This window comes from Lepidochelys kempii, chromosome 9 (genome assembly GCF_965140285.1).
Source record: "Lepidochelys kempii isolate rLepKem1 chromosome 9, rLepKem1.hap1, whole genome shotgun sequence".
Taxonomy (NCBI): Eukaryota; Metazoa; Chordata; order Testudines; family Cheloniidae; genus Lepidochelys; species Lepidochelys kempii.
In genome coordinates, this window is record NC_136388.1 from 91264465 (window position 1) to 91290503 (window position 26039).

The window sequence follows — 26039 nt, forward strand, 5'->3', positions numbered from 1 at the left end:
ACACAGTGGCCAGAAGGAGGTTGTTACAAACAGAACATCCAGTTGCAGACTCTGATTGATTGTATTTATGGGGCAAGAACAGTGCTCTATCTCCAAATGCTTTTCTGTTTTGCTGGTCTTAGTCCCTCCACCCCTCCTGCCAATATAAGTGACAAGCATTGGACTCATTAGTTCTTGCATAACTTTGTAATGCTGTCGTAAGACAGCACTGTGGGAATTATCTATTCCTATCCCTGTAAATAAAGACAGTTCACCTACATAATATATCACATTTATTAAAAGACAACATAGCTCAATTACTTTATAACAACCCCGGAGACTATTATTTTAAAAGAATAGGTTCAACACTGCAGCTCCCATGTAAACGGCCCTGATTTTAATTATAGGTTTATATATTATTCAGCCAGTGGTCATCTTTATGTTGTATTGATCTCCAGGTAGGGTGTGTTCCTTGGTAAACAAAAGGAGATAAAGCTGGAACTCAAGCTGTGCAGAAGCTCGTTTGTTGTAGCTGTAGGTCTTTTGTTTAATAAACACTTCTCATTTAAAAGCCCTACGATTTAATATATCATGAGGTCACTGAAGCCAAAGGAACTCTTCGGGACAGCGAAGGGCTAGGAGGAGAATTCCTCAAATTCTTCTTGGGCAAATCACAATTGGTTCTTATATTGTCCCCACTCTTTCAGCAAAACGCAATCTCAGGTTCTGAAGAAAAGATCACGATACCTGAGCCAAAACCAAGTCATACTCTGCCCAGAGACGTCAGTGTCTGCTGGTCACCCCAAACTGTCTCAGCGCTAGGGAAGCAAGAGATAGCAAGTCGGGGCAGGGTGGGGGATAATAGGCACCTATATAAAGACAAAGCCCCGAATATCAGAACTGTCCCTATAAAATTGGGACATGTGGTCACCCTACTCAGCTCCCAGTGCACTTTACTCAGAGGACTTCAGAAATGGAAGCAACTTTGAAGCTGATCACAATGTACAGAAAAGCCAGTATTAAAAGAGGCAACAAAAAAATATCAGGGCCAAGGTAGATAGAAAGTCCTCACAAAAACTCTAAGCCAGATTCATAGAGACAGAGTTGCTCAGGTTTTAAAGGCAAAAATACACCATTAGGTGAGCTTTGGGTTCGTTATTCCTGCTAGAGTAAGAACAGGCTAAACACAGCTTACATTCCCCTGCACAGTGATGAGGAGAGTTCAGAAAAACCTCTGTAGGTTAAAAACAAATAGAAGACTACCAGATGTCCCTGGGAAGGTCTGATATATACACCACCACCGCTTCTCACCTCTTGCCTTCGAGTGGTTTTTTTTATTTGCTTTTTTAAGGAGCAAAATGTCCGCCTGCCCCGATTCATAGAGGCTACAGACCCAAATACAGAACCTCTCCATGGATCTTCTCCATCCCAAGGGCTCATACAGCAGCAAACAGAGGACAGGCAAACAGAGGGAATTTGCCTGGGGAGAGGAGTTCCCACAGAGTTTTTTTTTATTTTTGCCTTTCAGGCTTCTGTGAGCAGTAAATACAACAGCTGAAGAGGCTCTTAGACGGAAGACAATATGGATAGTGAGCGATCAGCTGTTGTGACCTGTACAGGATGTGCCATGTTTGTACTTCTCCCAAAGGATAGACGTGACTTTGTCTGTACAAAGTGCAAGCTGGTCTCCATATTGGAAGAGAAGTTTAAAGGTCTAGAGAGCCAAGTATCAACCCTGCACTGCACCAGAGAAAATTTTCTGGATAGAAGTCAGCATTTGGTATTGCAGGCACAGCATGCTGAAGAATCTGAGAGGGCAGTGCAGAATGGGGAAGAAAATTGGCAGCATGTGACCTCCAGAAGAAGAAAGGAGAACCCATGTACCCCCAATGCATATAGAGGTAAGAAACCATTTTCAGGCTCTCTGCACAGGTACTACGGTGGAGAACAGTTTGGAAGAGTCATCATGGGGGTTCCACGACCACCACTCCCAAGAGGAGGAGATGGGTGGTGATGGTCAGGAACTCGCTCCTAAGCGGGGAGGTAAGTGGGGAAGTGGGATACCAGGAGGAAACATAAGGAGGAGGGTGCAACAGGGGTGACCTCCTGAGTCATACTGAGAAAGTAGGGCAATCAGCTAGTTATCTTAGGTGCCTGTACACAATTGTAAGAAGCCTGGGAAACAAGCAGCAAGAACTGGAAGTCCTGGCACAGTCAGTCAAGGAACTATGATGTGATTGGAAAAACAGACTTGGTGGGGTAACTCACATGACTGGAGCACGGTCATGGATGGGCATAAACTGTTCAGGAAGGACAGATGGGGCAGAAAAGATGGTAGAGCTGCACTGTATGTAATGGAACAATATGATTGCTCAGAACTCCAGTATGAAACGAGAAAAGCCTGTTGAGAGTTGGGTTAAGTTTAGAGGCGAGAGCAACAAGGGTGATGTCGTGGTGGATGTCTGTTATAGACCACCAGACCAGGAGGATGAGGTAGATGAGGCTTTCTTTGGACAACAGAAGTTTCCAGATGACAGGCCCAGGTTCTCATGGGGGACTTCAATCACCCCGACATCAACGGGGAGAGCAATACAGCAGTGAACAGACAATTCAGGAAGTTTTTGGAGAGTGTTGGGGACAAACTTCCTGGTGCAAGTGCTGGAGGAACCAACTAGGGGTCATGCTCCTCTTGACCTGCTGCTCACAAACAGGGAAGAATTGGTAAGGGAAGTAGAAGTGGGTGGCAACCTGGGCAGCAGTGACCATGAGATGGTCGAGTTCAGGATCCTGACAAAAGGAAAAAAGGAAAGTAGCAGAATACAGATCCTGGACATCAGAAAAGCAGAATTTGACTCCCTCCGGGAATTGATGGGCAGGATCCCCTGGGAGGCTAATATGAGGAGGAAAGGCGTCCAGGAGAGCTGGCTGTATTTTAAAGAAGCGTTATTGAGGGTGCAGGAACAAGCCATCCTGATGTGCAGAAAGAATAGCAAATATGACAGATGACCAGCCTGGCTTGACAGAGAAATCTTCGGTGAGCTTAAACACAAAAAGGAAGCTCACAAGAAGTGGAAACTTGGACAGATGACTAGGGAGGAGTATAAAAATATTGCTCGAGCATACAGGGGCCAAATTAGGAAGGCCACAGCACAATTGGAGTGGCAGCTAGCAAGGCATGTGAAGGGTAACAAGAAGGGTTTTTACAGGTATGTTAGCAACAAGAAGGTGGTCAGGGAAAGTGTGGGACCCTTACTGAATGGGGGAGGCAACCTAGTGACAGATGATGCGGAAAAAGCAGAAGTACTCACTGCTTTTTTTGCCTTGGTCTTCACAGACAAGGTCAGCTCCCAGACTGCTGCACTGGGCAGCACAGTATGGGGAGGAGGTTAGCAACCCTCAGTGGTGAAAGAACAGATATTTAGAATATCTGGACATGCACAAGTCCATGGGTCAGTATCTAATGCATCCGAGGGTGCTGAGAGAGTTGGCTGATGTGATTGCAGAGCCATTGGCCATTATCTTTGAAAACTCATGGCGATTGGGGGAGGTCCCAGACGACTGGAAAAAGGCAAATATAGTGCCTATCTTTAAAAAAGGGAAGAAGTAGAATCCATGGAATTACAGACCAGTCAGGCTCACCTCATTCCCTGGAAAAATCATGGAGCAGGTCCTCAAGGAATCCATTTTTAAGCACTTGGTTCCTGAGCACTTTCCTCTCCTCCATCAACATGGATTCATCAAGGGCAAGTCATGCCTGACCAACCTGATTGCCTTCTATAATGAGATAACTGGCTCTGTGGATATGGGGAAAGTGGTGGACATGATATATCTGGACTTTAGCAAAGCTTTTGATACAGTCTCCCACAGTATTCTTGCCAGCAAGTTAAAGAAAGTATGGATTGGATGAAGGGTCTATAAAGGTGGATAGAAAGCTGGCTAGATTGTTGGGCTCAATGGGTAGCGATCAATGGCTTGATGTCTAGTTGGCAGCCAGTTATCAAGCAGAGTGCCCTAGGAGTCTGTCCGGTTTTGTTCAACATCTTTATTTATGATCGGGTTGATGGAATGGATTGCCCTATCAGCAAGTTTGCAGATGACACTAAGCTGTGTTACCTAGGGAGGTGGTGGAATCAGGGCCGCCCAGGGCGCGGGGGGGGGGGGGAAGAGGGTGACAAGTGGGTCAATTTTTCCCAGGCCCTGGAGGGGACCCCACGAGAGTTTTCGGCGGCAGGTCCTTCAGTGCCACCAAACACACCCAGAGTGAAGGACCCATCACCGCTTCTTCCGTTCCGGGTCTTCGGCAGCAAGGGTCCTTCCGCTCCATGTCTTCAATGAAGTGCCCCAAAGACCTGGAGCGGAAGGACCCCTGCCGCCAAAGGCCCCAGGCCCCCTGAATCCTCTGGGTGACCCTGGGTGGAATCTCCATTCTTAGAGGTTTTTAAGGCCCAGCTTGACAAAAAGCCCTGGCTCAGATGATTTAGTAGGGGTTGGTTGCTTTGAACAGAGGGTTGAACTAGATGACCTCCTGAGGTCCCTTCCAATCCTGATATTCTATGATAGCCTCCCTCATGGCGATGCTGGTAAAAATGGAAGGATGTGTACAGTGATGGATCTCCTGCCCCGCCCACCTGTGCTTTGCTACTGCAGGCTATCATGCCAGGGTCCCTGCAAAATCAAGTTATGTGCCATGTGTGAGCACCCCTGCAATCCTGGTCCCCTTATACACAGCAAAAAAAACAAAAAAAAACACAGACCAGTTCCACCGCTAAGTGAACTTTCACTGCTGCACAGGAAGGAAGAGGATTTGCTTTTTCGGAAAAGTAGTCATGTATTTGGGAGACTACTGTGGTTTGAGAGAATGATTTGGCAAGAAGGACTCTCAGAAACACTCAGCGCAGGACTCTCTCTCCTTCCTTTTTAAAATGCCCCAACTGCTAGGCCTTCGAGTCAACACAACAATGGCGCCTGAGGGGCATTTATTTTACATGCTGATTTGCACTAAGATAGTTCAAGACTTGCTTAGCTGAGCCTTAGCAAGTCTTGGACATGAAACTGCACAGGCCTGTTGCCATCTATTTGTGGAGTCCTAAGACAGACTTCCTAAATATCCTGAACATTTACCAGCATACCAGCTAGCTTCTCACACTTACTATGACGACCACAAGGAGTTAATCTCCGATGATATTTTATTTGCCTAGGGAAGTTTGCAAGGCTGCATTAGTACTAGAAATCCAGCTTCACTGTGGTAGGGAATTTTTTCTCCTCAGGAACTCAATGTTCAAACAAGCTCCTTGGTGAGGTAAGCACCGGCTGCCTTTTAATATAAACACAAAACTTACATTAAACGTATTAGTTGGGGGAGGAATAGAGATGAGGCTTGTGGAATCTCATGAGTCATCGTTTCTGTAGGATAAAGAGCATCCTTGTCTCAAAACATCAATTCATTTGCTTCTATTGTGTGTCGCAGATATGGGCTCTTCGAGGATGAAAGCAATTAATAAAAACAGTTCAACGATTGTTCTGGAAAAAAATGAAAATGGAAAGTAGTTTTTTGGTGCCTAAATACATTTAAATATGGGAAAAATAGAACACTTAATATGGCACAATGCTTGAGGGGCAGAGAGCAGGAGGACAAATGCAGAGCATTAGCCAAGCATGATTGTATTTCCCCAAAATAACAAGCTTCTTAACTGAGAATTAAGATTCAGTACACACACCCCGCTGCCCCAGGCATACACTAGAAATCAAAAGGAGTACTTGTGGCACCTTAGAGACTAACAAATTTATTTGAGCATAAGCTTTTGTGAGCTACAGCTCACTTCATCGGATGCATAAAAGTGGCCACTATGGATGTAGAAGCCCTCTACACCAACATTCCACACAAACATGGACTACAAGCCGTCAGCAACACTATCCCCGATAATGTCACGGCACACCTGGTGGCTGAACTTTGACTTTGTCCTCACCCATAACTATTTTACATTTGGAGACAACGTATACCTTCAAATCAGTGGCACTGCTATGGGTACCCGAATGGCCCCACAGTATGCCAACATTTTTATGGCTGACTTAAAACAACGCTTCCTCAGCTCTAGTCCCCTAATACCCCTACTCTATTTGCGCTATATTGATGTCGTCATCATCATCTGGACCCATGGGAAAAAGCCCTTGAGGAATTCCACCATGATTTCAACAATTTCCGTCCCACCATCAACCTCAGCCTGGACCAGTCCACACAAGAGATCCACTTCCTGGACACTACGGTGCTAAGAAGCGATGGTCACAAACACCACCCTATACCGGAAACCTACTGACCGCTATTCCTACCTACATGCCTCCAGCTTTCACCCAGACCACACCACACGGTCCATTGTCTACAGCCAAGCTCTACGATACAACCACATTTGCTCCAACCCCTCAGACAGGGGCAAACACCTACAAGATCTCTATCAAGCATTCTTAGAACTACAATACCCACCTGCTGAAGTGAAGAAACAGATGGACAGAGCCGGAAGAGTACCCAGAAGTCACCTACTACAGGACAGGCCCAACAAAGAAAACAGAACACCACTAGCCGTCACCTTCCGCCCCCAACTAAAACCTCTCCAACGCATTATCAAGGATCTACAACCTATCCTGAAAGATGACCCATCACTCTCACAAATCTTAGGAGACAGGCCAGTCCTTGCCTACAGACAGCCCCCCAATCTGAAGCAAATGCTCACCAGCAACTACATACCACACAACAGAACCACTAACCCAGGAACCTATCCTTGCAACAAAGCCCGTTGCCAACTCTGCCCACATATCTATTCCGGGGACACCCTCACAGGGCCTAACAACATCAGCCACACTATCAGAGGCTCGTTCACTTGCACATCCACCAATGTGATATGCCATCATGTGCCAGCAATGCCCCTCTGCCATGTACATTGGTCAAACTGGACAGTCTCTACGTAAAAGAATAAATGGACACAAATCAGATGTCAAGAATTATAACATTCATAAACCAGTCAGAGAACACTTCAATCTTTCTAGTCACGCGATTACAGACATGAAAGTTGCGATATTACAACAGAAAAACTTCAAAACCAGAGTCCAGCAAGAGACTGCTGAATTGGAATTCATTTGCAAATTGAATACAATTAATTTAGGCTTAAATAGAGACTGGGAGTGGCTAAGTCATTATGCAAGGTAACCTATTTCCCCTTGTTTTTTCCTACCCCCTTCCCCTGGTTCCTCAGACATTCTTGTTAAACCCTGGATTTGTGCTGGAAATGGCCCACCTTGATCATCATACACATTGTAAGAAGAGTGATCACTTTAGATAAGCTATTATCAGCAGGAGAGTGGTGTGGGAGGGGTGGGGGGGAGAAAACCTTTCGAAGTGATAAACACCCATTTTTTCCATGGTCTGTGTGTATAAAAACATCCTCACTGCATTTTCCACGTTTATGCATCCAATGAAGTGAGCTGTAGCTCACGAAAGCTTATGCTCAAATAAATTGGTTAGTCTCTAAGGTGCCACACGTACTCCTTTTCTTTTTGTAAAGTACTTGACAATCACTTTTGAAGGTGGAGCTGGGGGAGGAAGAGGGGAGGGGGATTGTTAAAAATGTAAATGGGCAACTTTCTGTTGCTTGCTTTAATGTCATGACTGAGACATGTGTGCTTCATTATTATGCTCTGGAAAATGCAACCTTCTAACTGCCATTGTAGGATTTGATATATTCAGCTGCACAGAAGCAGATTTTCAAGCATAGCAATTGTACTTCATCGATGACAGAAGCATAAATCTAATATAGCAACAGGATAAAACAGACACATTGCTAACAGAAATGTAACACTGCTTTCCATCGAAGCCACATATGCACTCGGTGAATTTATGTAAACAGTGACTGATTTCTTAAATTAAATTTTGAACAGCATACATATAGTTGTTAATTATAAAGGAACTGGTTTATCTGTTAGCAATTATAAAAGTTAACATGGAAGCTACCAGTGAAAAACATATGCTCTTACTGTTTCATTTTAAGCTGAAAACAAGTAGGCCCTGTCTTCATTAATTTTGCAAAGGCATAAGCTATGAAGTAATAAATATATCACTTTAAAAGTTTTCCTAGATACTGGATTCATTTCCATGTTCTTCTTTATACCAATATTTATTAAACACCGTCATGGAAATATCCTATTAAGCATTCTTAGAAGTATGAAATCCACAGAGTAAAACTCCTCATGGGAATCCAATTTAGAGATTTAACCTAAATTTTAAAAAAAAGACTGGTTACATGGCGAACATTTGGAACATTATGCCAACCACTAGTTCTCATTTTAACCTTTTTCTAGAGAAAATGGCAGAGGAAATTGGAGAAAATTGTGGTATCAGCTACTTGCATTCAATTCGTACTTCTAGGACAATTTGCATAATTGTCAGGATGAGTTAATCAGAACCCCCCCCCCCCAACCTATAACATAAGAGGGCTGTGAACCTGCCCAGGAGCTTGGACTGAGTGTGTGGAGGACTTTTGCTAAGTAAACGTGGGGTGAGGGAAGCAGAACATAGAAACTGAGATCAGACAAGAACAGAGGAGCAGAGATAAAAAGCAAGAAAGCCAAGCAGTAGCTGATGAGCACAGTGTGACCCTGGAAAAAGAGAGATTCTGGGCTCGTTGGTTACAGAGGTTTGGGGCTATTATCTAAGAAACTGCTTCTTTTGTTTTTGGTTTCTCCAGGAAACGGGACTTTGTATATTCCTTGTAAATGAACAAGAGTGCATCAAACATACTAGACTCCATCAATTTCCATTCCTAGCTGGAACATCCCCAGTGCCTTGAACTTTGACTAGCCATATGGGTTAAAAAGGGACAAGAATATCAACTTTGATTAGTGATCATCAGTTACTTCTGCCTTCCTTCCTAGCATTTGTTAGAGCTTCTTGATGCACCATGTCTTAGACCCTGAAAACATTTAAAGGCTACTCCTGGGTTCACAGTGAAACACGTACACAAGAGGTCCCCAAACTATGGGGCTTGCCCCACTAGGGGGGGTACAGAGGACCATTCAGGGGGACTTGGCTGGGGCCCAGGCCAACCTAAATGGGGGAAGGAGGGAAAAGCAGCACCACTCAGCTCTGCTCCCACACTCCCGGCACCTGACCGGTGCGCCGCTCCTGGCCCCAGCCTTGCGCCCAGCCCCGGGGCAGACAGGAGCGAGTGAGTGAGTGTGAGGAAGGGGGAGCACAATTCTGAAAAGTTTAGGGACCACTGGTGTACATGTTTGTCATTTTGGGATCTTAGATTGTAAGTTCTTAGGGGTAGTCATCTTGGATGTCTGCACAGCTCTAAGCACAATGGAGACACTGATTTCAATTGGGACTCTGAGCACTACCATAATTCAAGTAAAGAGTAATCAAATCAGCACTTTGTCACAGTATCTGCCTGGAAAGTCAGCTAAGACGTACTTTTTAAAAGTAAGGTTATTACAGTAACACAATGGTAGGCATTAGTTGAACAAATGAATAAACGCATAGTATCTACAGGAGACAAACTTCAGGCACAAGCTTGAATCTCAAGAAAACAAGATCAAAACTGTTTATTACATTGGTAATCCAGTAGGCCAATGGTACTTGACAAAAATAGTATTTACTCCAGCAACGAATAAGTACAACAGAGCTTGAAGGGGGTTACACAAAGTTTAAGACAACCCACTATTAATTTTCAAGGAGAATTTGTTCCCTTGCTTAGTCACTGTTTTCATTATTGTTTTGCGGGCACATTATCGAGATAAAGGTCACAATTCTGATGCGTTGTCTTCTGTCAGAAGTACAGGTGAGTCACAGAATGAAAATAGCACTTAACCAGTTACCTTTTTATTGTTGTAAAGTTACACTTTTTAGATAGTTGCTCCATTCGGTTTCAGGCTCCCACTCAAAATAGACAAGAAATCAATTATATTAGACTGGCCTTAACCAGGCGCAGACTGACTGCACTGTAGAAGATCACAGTATAGCTTGGAAACAGCATTACATCTCCTTGATTCTAGCTCAGAGCAAAAATGACCAAAAGTCATTACCTCATGGTAGTTCAGTGGCCACATAATTCAATATGAGGTGTCCACATGGTGGAATTTCCACAACTGGCATCTTTGCTGGTAGTCTGAGCAGAGAGGGGACAGGGATCACATATTGATTGATCAGGTATACAGCTCTCCTCCCCTTCAATTCAGGGTTGATGCACTTTGGTAGGGCAGTGCGTTTTGCCACCACATTCACAAGAGAACAGACACAGTGTAAGAGAGCTTCAGTCCCAGCACCAAAATTTATAAACAGACAATTGCTTCTGCTAAGGGCCTCAGTCTCAAACAGGAAGAGAATCAGTGGAGCAGGAATTGAGCTGAAGTACCTCTCTCTTCCATGCAGAATATATGGCCTTCACCACTGCCTTCCATCTTTGCTGGTCTCCCGCTGCAGTTTTAGCTTCAGTCCTGCTTCGATTGTGTGTTTCCATGTTATCCTTGGTTTACCTCATCACCTCTTGTCGAGGGGCTTTTAGTCCAATACTTGTCTTAGGTGCTCCAGGTCCTCCTTCCACGTATGTCCTACCCCACCTCCATTTTCATTCCATTATTTCCTGACTTATCAGTTTCTATTTTGTCCTCGTCCAGAATTCAATTTTTTTTTTTTGGACATCTGACAGTCAGGATTTGTCAAAGGCAGCTGTTCATGAAAACTTGGAGTTTAGATAGTAAGGTTTTAATAAGTCTCCGAGTTTCAGCACCACAGAGTAAGACCAACGTTACAATAGTGCTAAACATTCTAAGTTTAGTCTGGAGGGCAAGATTTCTTTTTCTCCCAATTGGCTTTAGAGTTACAAAGGCATATCTGGCTATCACTATTCTGGCTTCAACGTCTTAGTCTGTTCCATCTGTTGTACTTACAATGCTGCCAAGATACGTGAAATATCAAACCGCTTCTAGGTAAGTCTCAGAAAGTGTTATCGGTGTTTCTTGTTATGTGCATCTCTACTTCAATTTGAGGTATGAGATGCGTGTGTTTAGCTTGCAGGTAAGGCAGCATTCTTTCCCCCACCTTTCACGCTCAGACCCAAACTGGGACACCCTCCCATCAAAAAGCATCCCAATCAACCGCCCTGCCCTCCAGAAATGGAAGGCCTCTGCATTTCTCTACCCCCACTAGGAGGCGGCGACTGATGCTCCTGGAAACATCCCTCCTACCTCCTCTATCCCAACCAGACATCATTCTAAGGGAACAGGAAGGACCAAATCTCTAAAGGTTCATCTTTGTCCCCAACCTCAGTTCTGCTACATATAGCACCACCATAGTCCATTTCTCCTGCTTCAATTCTCTCAGAGCTTTCCCCTTGAACAGCAGAACACACCACCAGAAATTCATGGCATTAGTACAGAAAAGTCTTTACTGACCGACACAGGACTGGATTTGGACCCCAGCACTTGGCAATATTTTCTTTTTGTATGCACCATTCAAGTCTAATTTGGCCTTCACTAATGCTGGCTCTTGAAGTGTCAATATAGGCGAAGATGCATTCAGTAACCTAACACTGAAAATACTGATTTTATGTATGTAAACAAGTACTAGATCAGAGATAACGAGGGCTAAACAGAGTGACAATTGCTCTGTGGGATTTTAAGATGTATAGTTCAGAGGCTTGACCCACCCCTTAGAGATGCATCACTGGGGATTTTATAGGAAAAGCTACCCTGCTTGTTTCTATGTGCCCCATGCATCCAATGCTAGAGCGTACAAATGCCTGGTGAAATCATGCACAAAGATGTAAAGCTGTGAACTTTTTTGCTTCCAGATTTACACTGAAAGTTTTCAAAATATAAAATCAGAGCTGGTTTGCTGCTTTGTGCACGACTCACATGTAATACGAGATCAATGGCATTGGTACCTTGCCTGATCCTCAAAAATTGAATATATACCATAAAATGCTGTCCAGAAAGAGCTTAGAACATGTACAGAGCAGTAAAAGAGGTATATTCCAGTTCTCATTCATGCACCCACTTGTCAGTTTTTCCCACAATCACCCTTGGGCTTTTTTCCATAGGGCTCCCTATACAGGAAGCAGCCTCCCTGAACTAAACTGCACGTGTCCACATTGAAAGCCGTCAGAAAAGACCCTTTGTGACATACACCTTGCCTGTCTTTGGACAAAACTACTTGAGTCAGCTACATCCCTTCGGGAAGGCTCTGAAAGTACTCTACCTCAAACCAAATATAACAAGATTAATTTATTTGCAAACAGCTGCCAAGCTAGTCAAGGTAAAAGCTAGCAAAATGCCAATAACCCCAAACACTTACTGTCCAGCAGTTCACCAAGTGAGAAGTATATAATTTTCCTCTCCATTTTCTAGCTAACGGAGCGCACGCACACACCCGCCACCGAATTTCAGACAGAAAAACCTGCCATCCAGTCAGTCACTCTGCTAGTGCAGTATGACAAACTGGAGACTGTTTACTAACAATCTTGTACTATGTGGATGGGGTAATATCTTTTACTGGACCAACTTGTGTTGGTGAGATAGACAAGCTTTCAAGCTTAGAGTTCTTCAAATATTACCTCACCATCTTGTATCTCTACTATCCTGAGACCAACACTGCTATAGCACTGCATACAAGCTTGTATTATGTCCATTTAAGTGGTTTTTAGCAGTTTCAAGTAAAATGAAAGTTACCCACCCCACAAACATTTTACACTTTTTTCCCCCCAACTTCAGCATACACAGACTGTGCTGCCCACATATTAACAGCTTATTTACATCAGCCAGCATTAGGGGATGACAGACAAGAGGGAAAGAACAAGTCTAAGAACAATGACAACTGATAAACCCAAATATTGACATCTTCCTGCGTAGATTTCACGCCACTCTTTTAGCAATTCTCGGTCTAAACTAAATGAAGTGTTCTGAACCCCAATTAAGCTTGCTTATTCCAATTTCTGAGTGTCTCTCATACACCTCTGCAGTCATTTTAAAAAGGAAGGATCAGATGAAAATTTAGCCTGTGCAGGACACACAAAAGAAAGGAAAGTCGACTTATCCAAGTAATACTACAGAATAATTTTGGAAAGTTCCTGGGTTTTTGACTCCATAATTCCCAACTGTCTCAATGAGCCACATAGCTAGAGACCTGGGGAATATTTTGAAAATTTAGAGATACAACTGGTCTTAAATATCTATTCATGCTATCTAATCAGCTCTAGTTCGACCATCCTGTGTAAAACTGTAAATTGTGTTGTTCATCAGCAATTGTTCAAACCCCTGTTTAAGTACTGAAAACCATTAATATAAAAAATTAAGGCAAACTTCTAAATGCCAATTAAAAATATTCCCTTGTTGCACGATTTAGTTTTACACAAATAATCAGGAAACAAGGAAAGGGAAAGCGCTAATCCTACAATTCAGGATAATTTCAAAGCCTACAGAGCATTATTTAAACAAGAAAAGGGTCTATGGCTATTATACACTGACAATTTGTGTCACGATAACCAATTAGCTTGGATGTTACTCTGACATGAGCATTGGACTCTGTAATACAAACTCAGCCTACCATGATTTAAAATATAACTTCATGTTGCTGAAGCACAAGAAGGCTCCCAGTAGGGTATCTAGTGCAGTATATATTTTCTAAGAACATAAGAATGGCCTTACTGGGTCAGACCAAAAGTCCATCTAGCCTGGTATTTGGTCTTCCAACACTGGCCAATACCAGTTGCTTCAGAGGAAATGAACAGAACAGGTAATCATCAAGTGATCCATCCCGTCACCAATTCCCAGCTTCTAGCAAACAGAGGTGAGAGACACCATCCCTGTCCATCCTGACTAACAGTCATTGACGGACCTGCCTGCCATGAACTTAGCTAGTTCTTTTTTGAACCCTGTTGTAGCCAAACAGGTCCAGGTACCTAACTGGTTAGCATAATTCTTGTACACACAATGCACAAACTAGTATCCATCCACAGAATAAGCTCTTATTGGTGTATCGCTGCGTCTCCGTTTGTTCCAAGTGCACTGATCTTTAAAACCAAAGCGAGGCATAGCATCCTAAGACTGTAAGCTGTTCGGGACACAGACCATTGTTTTGTTCTGCATTTGTACAATGCCTAGCGGAGTGTGATCCCAGGTTCCTAACCACCAGTGAAATATAAACAGCTAAAAGGATTTCTAAAAGTCTGGCCATGCAGAGCAGAATGGGGCAAGTTGGGCGAGGATCCTATTTGAAAGCAGCAGCCTATACATTTTTAACATGCTTTTGGCCTTGTACACATTAGCCAAAGTAGGCCATGAAATCAGTTTAAACAGACCAATTCTTACAGTGAGTTTAACACAGCGCTCATTAAGTCTGTTTGAGCCCCACTATGGATGTGGGCTATATTCTTTAAGCTCTTCTGTAACTTCTCAGGTTCTACACCTCTTATTTTCCTTCTTTCAATATTGCTCTTTTCAGTGTCACATGCCTAGATGGGGTGTTCAGCTTCTTTGCTTTGCTCTGCTCAGTTGTTTCCACTGTCCCCATACTCAAAACTCTGGTCTTACTTTCCTTAAGGAGGCCTTTTAAAAACCAAGATGTTCTGCTTATGAGGAAGTAAAAGTCTTATCAACGGACTCCTCACATTTTCACTATGAATAGCTGAAACATATTTAAGCTACGGTCCTCTGGAACTTTTCAGCACCTCTACTTTTTTGTGACTAGCCAAGTATGGTAAGCAATTATAATTCCACGGAAATGTAATTTTAGGGTCTAGTGACCTCTGACAGTACAAACACCTGGATATAACATTGTACACAGAATCAATGAAGCACAGCAGAGCCCTCGTTTTCAGACTGTTATAAATGGAGTAAAGTTAATTCTGTGTGTTGCTGTACCTAATCTGTTCATTATAAATCGTATTACATGAGCAGCATTAGCAGGACGATGATTGAGAAATAATTCAGCTAAAGTATTCACATTTACTAAGCCTCGGTACTGGAACTCAGTGAATGATAATTCTTTATTAAAGGGCTCTTATATAACATGGGGGTACATGTAGTGGGGAATGGGGATCTCTCAGAATGGCATCTTACAAAATAAATCTGCATTTCAAATAACTACAGTATCCTTCTCTAGTGTGCCAGCAACACTGGACTTGCAGACTGGAAAAGTTAATGTTTCAGACATGAGATTTAAAAATTGATTTGTGGCTAATCTGAAGCTAACATGCAGTATGCTTCACTTTTAGGGCTTGCTCCTGAACATTAGTACATTAGTACATAGGGGTGGGTGGGTCACAGTCTATCTTAATATACTTCTGTATCTATTGTGCACATAAGCCCAAATAGTTGATCTACCATATTCGTGGTCTGCAGACCACAAGTGTGGGTACGAACAATCCAATTCCCACATCAACCAATAATCCCTTTGAAACTGTAGGAACATGATACAAGTGAAACAGGAAAAGCAAAGTCACAAAGCGCCTTTAAAAAAAGTGTATAGGAAAGGCTATGCATTACCGTAATCTTAGGAAAAATGTTGCTCCACACAGAAAATATAGTTAATACAAAAGCAGAATGAAACTCAGGATAATGATCTGTTAGACATATTTCATCCTGATGTGACTTTAGGTAAAGCCCCTTTCCTTCCAAGAGGACAGAAAATTAGAACAAATTCATTTCTTTCATGATTCAACAAAATAAGCAAAGTGGATATCTGTCATGGAAGAGGTAGCGATGATAAAACATGGTCACCATTATGTTTTATTTAATAGTGGACAAAAGTTTTAAGAGTATTGCTTTAGCTGGCTTTCTCCCCTTAAATCTCACTTGTTCCTCCAGCACATCTCCCAAACACACTCTTCAATGTATTTTGTCCACGATTGCACCATAAGAAATATCCAACACATTCAAGTAGCAGTGGGAGGTGGCTGAAAGCGAGACTTGTTTAGGAGCAACTGCAATTTAGTATGGTCATTGGAAAGAAAACAATAGGCAGTTCTCCTTTGCAACAAAGCTTCAAGGTAGTACGAGTGGAAGGATGAGCAGGTCAGGATTACCGAAATCTTCTAGAGATATTGAAAATGTCAGTGGGGAGAAAAGTCAGTAAAAAAAAAAAAAATGCAACAAGCCAAAATTTAAAAATGACAAAACTAAAAATTGTTCACTATGAAACAGAAGACACCAACTGAATTTTCTGACCACCTTGCTCAGCTGCTATGACATTACTCCCAAACATGCCTTTGTAGGAGATTTATTGCATTTCTTGGGAGGTTACTTTCATCTATTTGGTCTTAAGCCTTAAGTACACCACCCCAGCTGCAGCAGAATCCCTCCAACGCATTTGCCATAGCTTATTGAAGCAGTAAGACACCATATTACATGGTTCCTTGTAGTTTATGAAATAACTTTTCCTGGAAATGAATGGTAAGAGTCAGAAAACGTTTTGATACAAGCTAATGATTTTCAGGGAGCTTGAGATGTGTCGGATAGTGACATTTTAAGGGTGCATCCTCTATTCTGTTGTTCTGATAGCTCACAGTTCCCATAAAACATTAACAAGCCCCTCTCCAATATGCAAGATCTTTAGCTCTCAAGAGCTGCCTTTTAGGAGCATGTACGAAACGTTCTCTTCCTATTCTTCCACTAAAAATGTAAACTGTACACTCATGCTACTATGGCTGAGGAGCACAAAGTGCTGCTCAATTTGATTCCATGTTTCTAAAACTGAGCATCCACCCAGAGCAAGTGGGAACCAAATCTACTCTGTTTTAGTCCTACTAGAACGTTACTCAGCCTTTTAAACCGGTAACTTAACATTAGCAATACATAATTTCGCTTCATAACTGACCGATGTGTGTCTCAATTTCTCTGTGTCTTGTTAGCAGGTCAGAACTGTAAAAAAAACCCCAAACTTGTTGTACACATACAAAATACACATTCCTTCTAGTCACTCCACTCCAATTTCAGGTAAAGGCTTCTCCAAGTTTGCCAAGCTGAGGTTGATTTAAATTATAAATGGTCACCCTTCGACACATTACTAGTATTCAGCTGAGATGAGCACGAATCTTTGACTAGTCACACACAGGCATTCAGAGCCCAGAGGCATTAACTTCTATTTTGCACAAGAATGTTTTTCACTCCATCCACAAATATCCAGTCTCCAGTCTGTGGATATCAGATGGTGATGCTTGCTTTAGTCCTGCTTGCCTTCACGCCACTGGCGAGACCCTTCGTTCCAAGCTACATAGACAAAGAGAGCAAGTACCACATGAACAGTAACTACAGCGACGATGGCAGCATAAAAATAGCTGTCTCTGTTGGACATTCCCAAGGTACCTGAGAAGACAGACAAAAAGAGCACACTAATTTAAAGGAATTCTGAGTGTTTCTATTAAGGCAGAACAATAAGTTGCAATTGTTTAAAGAGGCTCAATTTATTACATATTTATTATATCAAGGGTAGGATAGACAAAGAGCAATAGGTCAGAATTTACAGTTATTAATGAGACTTGGCTAGTATGTTACAATTGGGATGCAAGATAACGAAACTGCTTTTTACCTGTTTCCTTTGAGGTACCAGTTAACTTTTGGAAATACAGGATTTTAGATCTTTAAATATTCTACACATTCTTCTGCCATCCTCCAACATCAGACCTCAACATCCCTGTCAACTGAGTATTGTTTTCTTTTTATCGATGGGGAAAACTGAGGAGCAGAGGTTAAGATATTTGCCTATGGTCAGACAGAGTCAATGGTACAGCCATGATTAGAACTTAGGATTCCTGACTTCCATGCTCAGGCCACTAGACAAACCATGCTTCCTCATCAGAAGTACTGTGTGTATTAGATAAGTGGGAAACTATATGAATGGTTCCCATATAATACAAGATTTAAGATATCAGAGCTATTTCCAATACATCATTCTTTCCAGCCCAATACAAAGTGTCATTGTTGGTAGAGTTTGTTGTAACTGAAAAGAATGTCTTCAGAAAAGTCAACATATCAAGAAAATAGGAAACTAAACAGTTTTTGCTGAATCTTTTATTCCATTTCTATTCACAACCACAATGATTGAAGGAAACAATGTGTTTTTTGGGAGGCCTTTAAACAGTCACATATTCCTCAGCTGCTCTTGTCTTAAGAGGGAAGTTCTATTTGTGTCTTCAGAAAGACAGTTAAGCAGCATCAGAAAGTTCTGCTGGTTTGTTCATTTTTCCTGTTGCAGAATCAGAGACAGGCTTTGGTTGGTTGTCAGCAATTTAACGGAGCCCTGGCTCCACAGCAAGTTTCATCCTCAACCTTCAGGAAGGTGGAGAGAATGAAATTCTTCAAGCAACAGAATTCAAAATCTGAAGCTCTTAGGGTTTGAATGAAATGTTTATATTTATAAACATACTCAGCGATTTTTTTTTAAAAAAAAATCAAAGACATGGAGCTAGAGAAGGACAGAATTATACCATTCTGAATGTCACCTGATGGCTTATGCTGTTACAAGAAAAGCTTCACAGAACAATTTCCATGCGCATCACCACTGCAGCCTTTCAAGTATTCTCTACACAGCTGAAACTCAGATTTTACACTCTGCATAAGCCACTGAAATAAATTTGTTCTCGTTTGCACCCAAAACCTTGAATATCACAACCTTTAACATTTCCAGCCTCATATTCCAAGAGGGTTCTCTGTCTAATCGAATGCATTCAGTTTGTGAGAAGAAAGGGTACTAGAGAAAGAAAGGACAAAAAACTAGGATTTTAGGTCTGAGGCTTTGTCTCTTAAAAACGTTCTGTTTAGCAGGAACAGAATTACCTTCAAATACATAAGCCTTTGAAGAGAAGTACAGCCCAATAGGTAATAAGATCATCAGAGCTGTGAAGAACAGAAGCGTTCTTAGAGTTGATGTTAAGGAGCCCTCATTTCTGAAATGAACAAGAACAGCTGTAACAATACAGAAAGTCACATAACACATCTAACATAATGCATCAGATTTCCTTCAAGGGGAGAAATACAAATTGTTGGTTTTAAAGGACTTTCTTTGCATTTGCTGTTTGGAAGATACCAGAAATTAAGCTTTGTACTCAAAGCTGGTATTTGAACATCTTTTTGTTCAGAATTATTTCAGGGTCAAATTCTGCCATTAAACAGTTATAACAAGAAATAAAGTTATTTTAGTATATTTTAAAAAAAATAATGCCTGCTAAAGCATCAAAGGGACCTTTATCAACTTAAAAAAAAAATCATTCTTATCAATGCTTTTTTACTTGAAGCATTAGACAAATCAGTTCATGTTGCTGACTATGTATCATTCCCCCCTTTTATAGTAGGGGGGTCTCTCCCACAAGTAGAGATGAGAAAAAAAGTTTGTAAGACTGAAAAATATGATTAGGACCATAAAATTGACAAGGAGATTTATAGGCAGGTATACTACCTAAGAACAACTTTCAACACTTAATTGTCTAGAACTCAAGTTCTCTTTTATTATCCCAATATCACTGCCATTCAACACTATTTTTTTAAGTTTCCATTAATTTAAATTCCATTCAGAAAACAGGAGGGAGCAAAAGAGTATCAATTTATTTTAGCTGCAACAAATTAAAGTTAGAATATAAAGCTAATATTATAGCTAAACCTCTTTGACTGGGCACCTGAATTATAGACCAATATCAGAACATCTCTAGGAACAAAAAGTTTGGTTGCTACTATAAAGTTAACAGAGCTTTCAAAAAACAATAGTAGCAGGGTTAAGTACAATTTGGTCAGTAAAAACAAGGAAAAGAATTCCCTTAAACTGCATTTGGTGTGTCAGGACAAGGTGTGTCTCTCTATATACACCAGCTACAACTTGTTTTTGCATTTGCTTTTGCTAGCTCTTACTTAGTTTGGTGTAAGTATTTACTCCAAAATAAAATGATCTAACCAGCCAAGCAATCTGTGGCCTACTTCCAAAACCTACAAGAGTCAATGTCAGTGTGTCCTCAGAGGGGAGCCCTTCATTTTGAAACATGAAGGTCCGTCAAAAGCAAGTTAAGCCAGGGATTCTTAATACTACTACTTAGCCCCTGCCCAGAACTTTTCACATGTAAACTTCCACAGATCTATCAAAAGATCTCTTTCCATATGGAAAAATTAATGGCTAGCCTACATTTAAAAGCTGCACCAGTATAAATACATTGGTTAGGATGGGTTGTTTTTTTGTTTTGCCGACATAATTATACCAGTAAAAGCCCTAGCGTAGATGCAATTATACTGGTTATAAAGGTGCCTTACACTAGTAGAGCTTATTCCGATTTGATAAGCTAAATTAGTATAAATGCATCCAAACAAGGGGGATTCTCCCTGCTTTAACTACCCCAGTATATTGAAAGTAGCCAAATATTGTAGTGTAGAGAAGCCTCGAGAAGAGCTCAAGGAGCCTGCCCCAGGTCAGAGAGCAGCCACCGGACCCACCTGCGTGCAGTGTAGCGCAGCCGGGCTCCCTGGGCTGGAATGCGGTCAGGACCCTCGCTGCGCGTCCCGCGGAAGGGCGGGAAGGGCGGACCTCCCCAGCACTCACCCTTCACACGCCCCAGCTTTCCGCGCAACGCTGCGACCCCTGCCCCACGGGAAGCTCCTGGTGCCTCTTACTCAGCTCCCGCCCCTGCCCCGGCTCACGCAGCAACTCGGAGCTCCAGGTTTCTCCTCCCTCCCTTCCCGCGCCCCAGCCTGGGCATGGACCGGGCGCGGTCAGGCGACCCCAGCGGGGCCGGGCAGGCCCGACGGCGAGGCCCGGTGACACCCCGGGACCCAGGGCAGGGGGCTCCAACGCCGCCGGCAGCCGCTGGGCCAGAGGCGAGCCCGGCTCGGGCCTGCAGCTCCCCGGCCCGAGACTCGCCCAGACCGGGGGCTTCCCCTCCCCCCGCTCCGTACTCACTGCCCCAGCTCCGGGGGCGCCGCCTTATCGTAGCGCTCCATCGCAGCGACCCGCCGCCGCCGCCTTCCTCCGCTCGCTCTACTTCCGGTCAGCTGACCCCCACCCCGCGCGTGTATCATGTGACCCGTCGGGGGCTGGTTCTCAGGCTCGCACCGCCCACTGGGGGGGGAGGGGGCGGGGACGTTCCAAGGGCTGCTCGGGCCACGCCCCCCCACAGGGGAGCGGCTGCGGGCGGGGCCGCGCTGCGCGGTCTGCGCTCCCCGGCCCCGGCCGTGGCTGCAGCCCCCCGCGGGGTGCGTAGCTCCCCCCGAGCGCTGCCACAGCACCCCGCCTAATACAGCACCCGGAAACCTCCCTGTCCCCCACTTTACCAATAGGGAAACTGAGGCTCGGGGCGGTCAGCGGCGCTGCTGGGGCCCGACTGAGGCAAGAAGGCGTGAGGACCGCTAGGTCCTGTGGCCTTAGCCCCAAGAGCAACGTGACAGCCTCTGTCAAGCTGTACCCATCCTGTGATCGAGCCCTCCGTAAGCGGGGGAATCCTCCCGCTATTGTGGGGAACTTTCCTGGCTTCTGCACTACCCCGGTGAAGTGGGCCAGCGAAAGGATCTGAGTCCTCGCTCCCACTTCCTTTATCCAGTGGCCTCCCTGCCCTTGAGGACTCCCCTTCCACTCTCCTGTCCGGCAGAGTCCTTGTAACCCCAACAAGGCTGGGCCCAGGATTCCTGGGGGGCTCGACCCCCAACCCTGCTGCGGTCACCTAGGACAGGGGCTAGGGTGTCCCCACTCCGGGGTACTCCCTCTGCACTGGGCACTTCTCTGACCCACTGACCATTACATACAAGTTAAAGCAAAGTTATTTAATCAACAATTAATTTGAAGAAGAATAAGGAATAATGGGAAAGGTTAAAGGAAACACATCACCCCGCTCTGTGGCAGGGAACATCACAAACAGTGTCTCTGGAATGTCAGGGCAGTTCACAGTCTGCACCTTTTAAGTCCCAGGCCTCCTCCGGCCCTGACTGTGCTGCAGGGATGCTGTGGGTTGGACACTCGCTCTGGTGGTAGCCACACGCTCTCAGGCTCTAAGTGGTAGGACCCTTCTTCCAAGTGTCGCCCCCGCCCTGTCGGGGTTACGATCCAAGCCTGGCCTGCGGAGCCTCTTGGCTGAGGCGTCTCCCTGTGCTGGCCCTGCTGCCCAGGGTCCCCCTCGGTCTCCCCAGCTGCTCTCCGCATCCAGCTCCGGACTGCTCCAGCCCCAGCTCCACCGCTCGGTCTCTGCACTGCTGCTGCTCTGCCTCCAGCTCCCTGGGCTGCTTTTCTGGTTGCTACAGCTCTGGTTCTCTGGTGGCCCCTCTGGTTGCTGCAGCTCTGCTCCCAGGACAGGTCTGCTCTGCAGGCTGCTTCTGTGACTATGCTCCCAGCACTGACCTGCTTCCTGGGCTGCTTTTCTGGTCCCTCTGGATATGGCATGGCTCTGCTCCCAGGACAGGGTGTGCTCTCTCTGGGCTGCTTTTCTAGTCCCTATGGATCTGGCACAGCTTTGCTCCCCAGCTTAGCTTGGGCCCCTGCTTTCTCCTTAGCTCAGCCCCACTCTGTCTGACCCAGGCAAATCTAGCTCACATGGAGGATGGGACCTCCCTGGCCTCCTGGCTCCCTGATTAGCCTGCTCGCCCTGTCATTCAGGCTGACCTGGAGAAATGGCCTCTCCCCATTGTTCCTGGGGGCTGTCAGTCTCACGGTCCTGATTCCCCATCGACCCTTCCCCTTTTTAGTACTGGGAGGTAGCAACTAAAACACCCCCAGTGAATGTTAGTAAGGGGGAACAGTCCCCTTACATTTATACTGGGCTCATTACCCAACATTTCCTACAGCAGCACCCAGGTTTTCTCTGTAAGCTCCTCGGGGCAGCCCTTTGTCTCACACATGTGGCTGAGTATGTAGGGGCCTAAGGATTAGTGATGATAGTAGAACATCATCATTCGAGAGAGACCCAAACCGAACACCTGGGGAAAGTTTGTGTTCAGATCTGAAATCATGCGCTTCGGAGATGGACTGCTGGACACCGCCAGTGTCTCATTGGAAAAGAGACCCTGATGCGCCGCACCACCAGATGACTCTTCCAAGTGTTTCACATCATCCTCCAACTCAAACTCCTTGTCCACAACTTTGTCCGAAGGGTTAGGTCCACCCTCTGCTGCCTCAAGCCCTGCTGAAGTATCCATGGGGATCTTAGCGGTGGAGGTGGGGTCATTGAAATCCATCCATTTTTTAGGGATATGGGCCAAAACCCCCCAGAAAATATTAAATCAAAGGCCTTAACTGGTCATGATCACAGGGGAGAAATTCACCATTGCCCCCAAACAATATCTGATTTCTGCCCCCTCAAAACTGTATGCTCTTGCTTCCCTTTCTGGAGCCGTACAAGGGATCCCCTACAAGCTTGAGATGGAGTGAGCGGAAAAAGCATGCTAGGAATCAGGGAGGAGAGTTCAGGAGAGAGGATGAAAGAACACAACCCAATTGGCCTTCCTGGTCTTTTTACCCAACAAGAAAACAAAGAGACAAGCTATAAAGACAAGATGATGAAAGATTTTACCATCAGTAGGGCAAAAGTGTTTGTCCTAATACGTCTCATTACTTCTCTGGTATATACATTCTAGTTTAAAGAGGAAGCATGAAAGCTGGTGTTTGAGAAGCTTAACAACAAGGCTTCATGTTAAATACAACTTTCTCCTGATCGGTGGAATATTTTACATGGGCAAAGGATGAGGTACATGAGTCTTGTAAATGTAAAGTAAGTAGTAGTTAATACTGCCCGGCCTTTTAACAATCCTGCTCATGAGGAATGTGTTAAGAATTAAATTGGGTGGTTAAAATAAATGAACACAAGTAGGTGGCTTTAACAAGCACCCACTTGATTCCCTCCCCCCTCAACCCCCATTTTATCTCTAAGTACAGGATATTTCTTTTGCCTCTGGTTTCACTTTGCTGGTTGATTCTATAGTGAAAACTGCAACTACACAAAACATTTTTATAACAGCAAAGAAACTTAAAAATGGAACAGGCTCATATCATACATTTATGATGAAGATTTATATCCATTATTAAAAGGCAACAAATCACTTGAGGTGCACCAGCCCATGTCTTTTTTTTTAATGCAAAAGTCTTGTTAGCTAGACTTATAAAAGTTTTGCTGAATCATTTTTTTATTTAACTGATTTTCTTACAGAGATGCTTAACAGATGTGCAAGAACATGTTCAACATTTGCAACTGTAAAAGCAGCTGCTCAAAAAACAAAATCCAGTCAAAGATACTGTAACTTGGGAACCCCTTGTCAAATTATTTCATATTTTGCGCATGAAACTACCCTTACGCCTGAGCTGGCTTACCAAATTTCAGGCAGCTCTGCCATCTCTTATGGATTGGAGAGGTAATGCAAAATTTGCCCTTACACAGAAACTCTGCTGCAATTCTAACTATGGAGCAACGAGTGTTGCTCCATAACATATACGATACCATTAGCTGAAGCCCTGCTATTGCTATGCCGTCCACAATCCTGCTTCTATTTTTTTTTCTTAAAATGCCTACTGTCCAACCTCTGGCTCCTATGCCCAGCAAACTCTTTCTCATGGATTATTTTTTTGATAAATGCTTTCTATCTCTGAGGTGTTCACTCCTTTCCATCTAAGGTAATTATATGGATCCTCTTATTGTGGAATCTAAACATCCTCACAATACCCCATGTGACACAGAGAAATACGATTACCCTCATTTTACAGCTGGGGAACCAAGACACAGAGAGACTAAGTGACTCATCCACAGTCACAAAGGAAATCTGTAGCAGGGCAAGGAATTGAATCTGGGTCTACCAAGTCTTAGGGAAGTGCTGTAACCACAGGACCAGCCTGGATGGATAAGGATATAATAGGTTTCAAAGTGATAGCTGTGTTAGTCTGTATCAGCAAAAACAACAAGGAGTCCTTGTGGCACCTTAGAGACTAACAAATTAATTTGGGTATAAGCTTTCATGGGCTAAAACCCACTTCATCAGATGCATGGAGTGAAAAATACAGTAAGTAGTATATATATTACAGCACATGAAAAGATAGGAATTGCCTGATTCATTTGCTGCAAATATTTGGCTTTGGCTGCGGATTGGTTCTTGGCTGATTCTTCCTCTTCCCTTTTTTCTATTTTGGAGATTGGTTGCTTATGTATTAAGAAACATTTATGTAAAGATCTCACATCAGAATAAGTTTCCCCAACACCACCTAGAGCAATGGGAAAGTAGCTAGGTATCTTCACCTTTCTCTGAAGCATCAAATACTGACCCTTGCTAGGAATGGATGCCAAACTTGACAGACAAATGTCAAGACAAATTCTACAGTGTGCGTATTTAGCTATTGTTCTGCCTATATTTACCCCGGCCAGAAGTTCCTCTCACCAAACCATTTTATCTTACTGCTGATATCACAATGGTTGTATATTCTGCCTCATCTTCTCCCAAAAAGATATAGATCAATAAAAGTTGGTGTATCCCTTCCTTACACCATCTAGTGGGTGCTGGAGAGAGATGCTAGTCTCAAAAGACCAGGAAGGAAAAAGAAAAAGGTGGAGAAGAGGGAAGAAGTGAAATGTTCAAAGACTGATTGTCTTTAAAATCCTGTTTATTGAGGATTTAATATATATATGGATAAAATCAAGGTTTGTTTCCATGGAAATTTCCTGAAAAAGGGAAGAAGGTAGGAGCAGGGGAAGGAGGCAATGGCTAGAAGGGATGCCAGAGGCAGGAAAAGACTCAAAATTGGGCCCTATACTGCAGAGTTGTCAAGTGCCTCCTGTGAGGTGCAGAATATGCTCAAGGTTGCAACTTCCCAGCAGCTTGCGGCAGGCAGGCAGGCAGCTGGGTTGGCACTGTTTGGTTAGAATTTGTAAACACTTTTACATGGTTCAAAATGATTTTCAAAGGGGAAAAAAAGTTTTTGATGGGGTGCGCTTGTGCCTCAGTGGCTCACAGCTCAGAATACCAGATTCAGGCCAAACTGCTGAGAAACACGGCAGACTCCCCATCAAACTGGTGGTTATTCTACCATTCGATATACCAAGCTAGTAACAAAAGTAAGCTTCTGTCTCACCATGTTG

General features: G+C 43.8%; 1 protein-coding gene across 1 annotated transcript; it reads right to left on the reverse strand.

Annotated features, from left to right (window-relative positions):
* Window positions 1-14958: 14958 nt before the first annotated feature.
* Window positions 14959-20997, reverse strand: VMA21 (vacuolar ATPase assembly factor VMA21). Its single transcript, XM_073358345.2, has 3 exons — window positions 20897-20997; window positions 18796-18905; window positions 14959-17325 (listed from the first exon to the last, which is right to left on the reverse strand). The coding sequence occupies exons 1-3, from the start codon at window positions 20935-20937 to the stop codon at window positions 17183-17185; spliced, it is 294 nt and encodes a 97-aa protein (XP_073214446.1). The 5' UTR covers window positions 20938-20997; the 3' UTR covers window positions 14959-17182.
* Window positions 20998-26039: the final 5042 nt, after the last annotated feature.

What these genes read in the sequence shown, in the direction of transcription:
- VMA21 (XM_073358345.2), bottom strand. Translation starts at nt 20,937, where the DNA reads ATGGAGCGCTACGATAAGGCGGCGCCCCCGGAGCTGGGGCA. An exon ending in GCGCCCCCGGAGCTGGGGCA is followed by an intron (nt 18,906 to 20,896) that starts GTGAGTACGGAG and finishes TGTTCATTTCAG; the next exon opens with AAATGAGGGCTCCTTAACAT. An exon ending in AAAGGCTTATGTATTTGAAG is followed by an intron (nt 17,326 to 18,795) that starts GTAATTCTGTTC and finishes CTGTCTTCTCAG; the next exon opens with GTACCTTGGGAATGTCCAAC.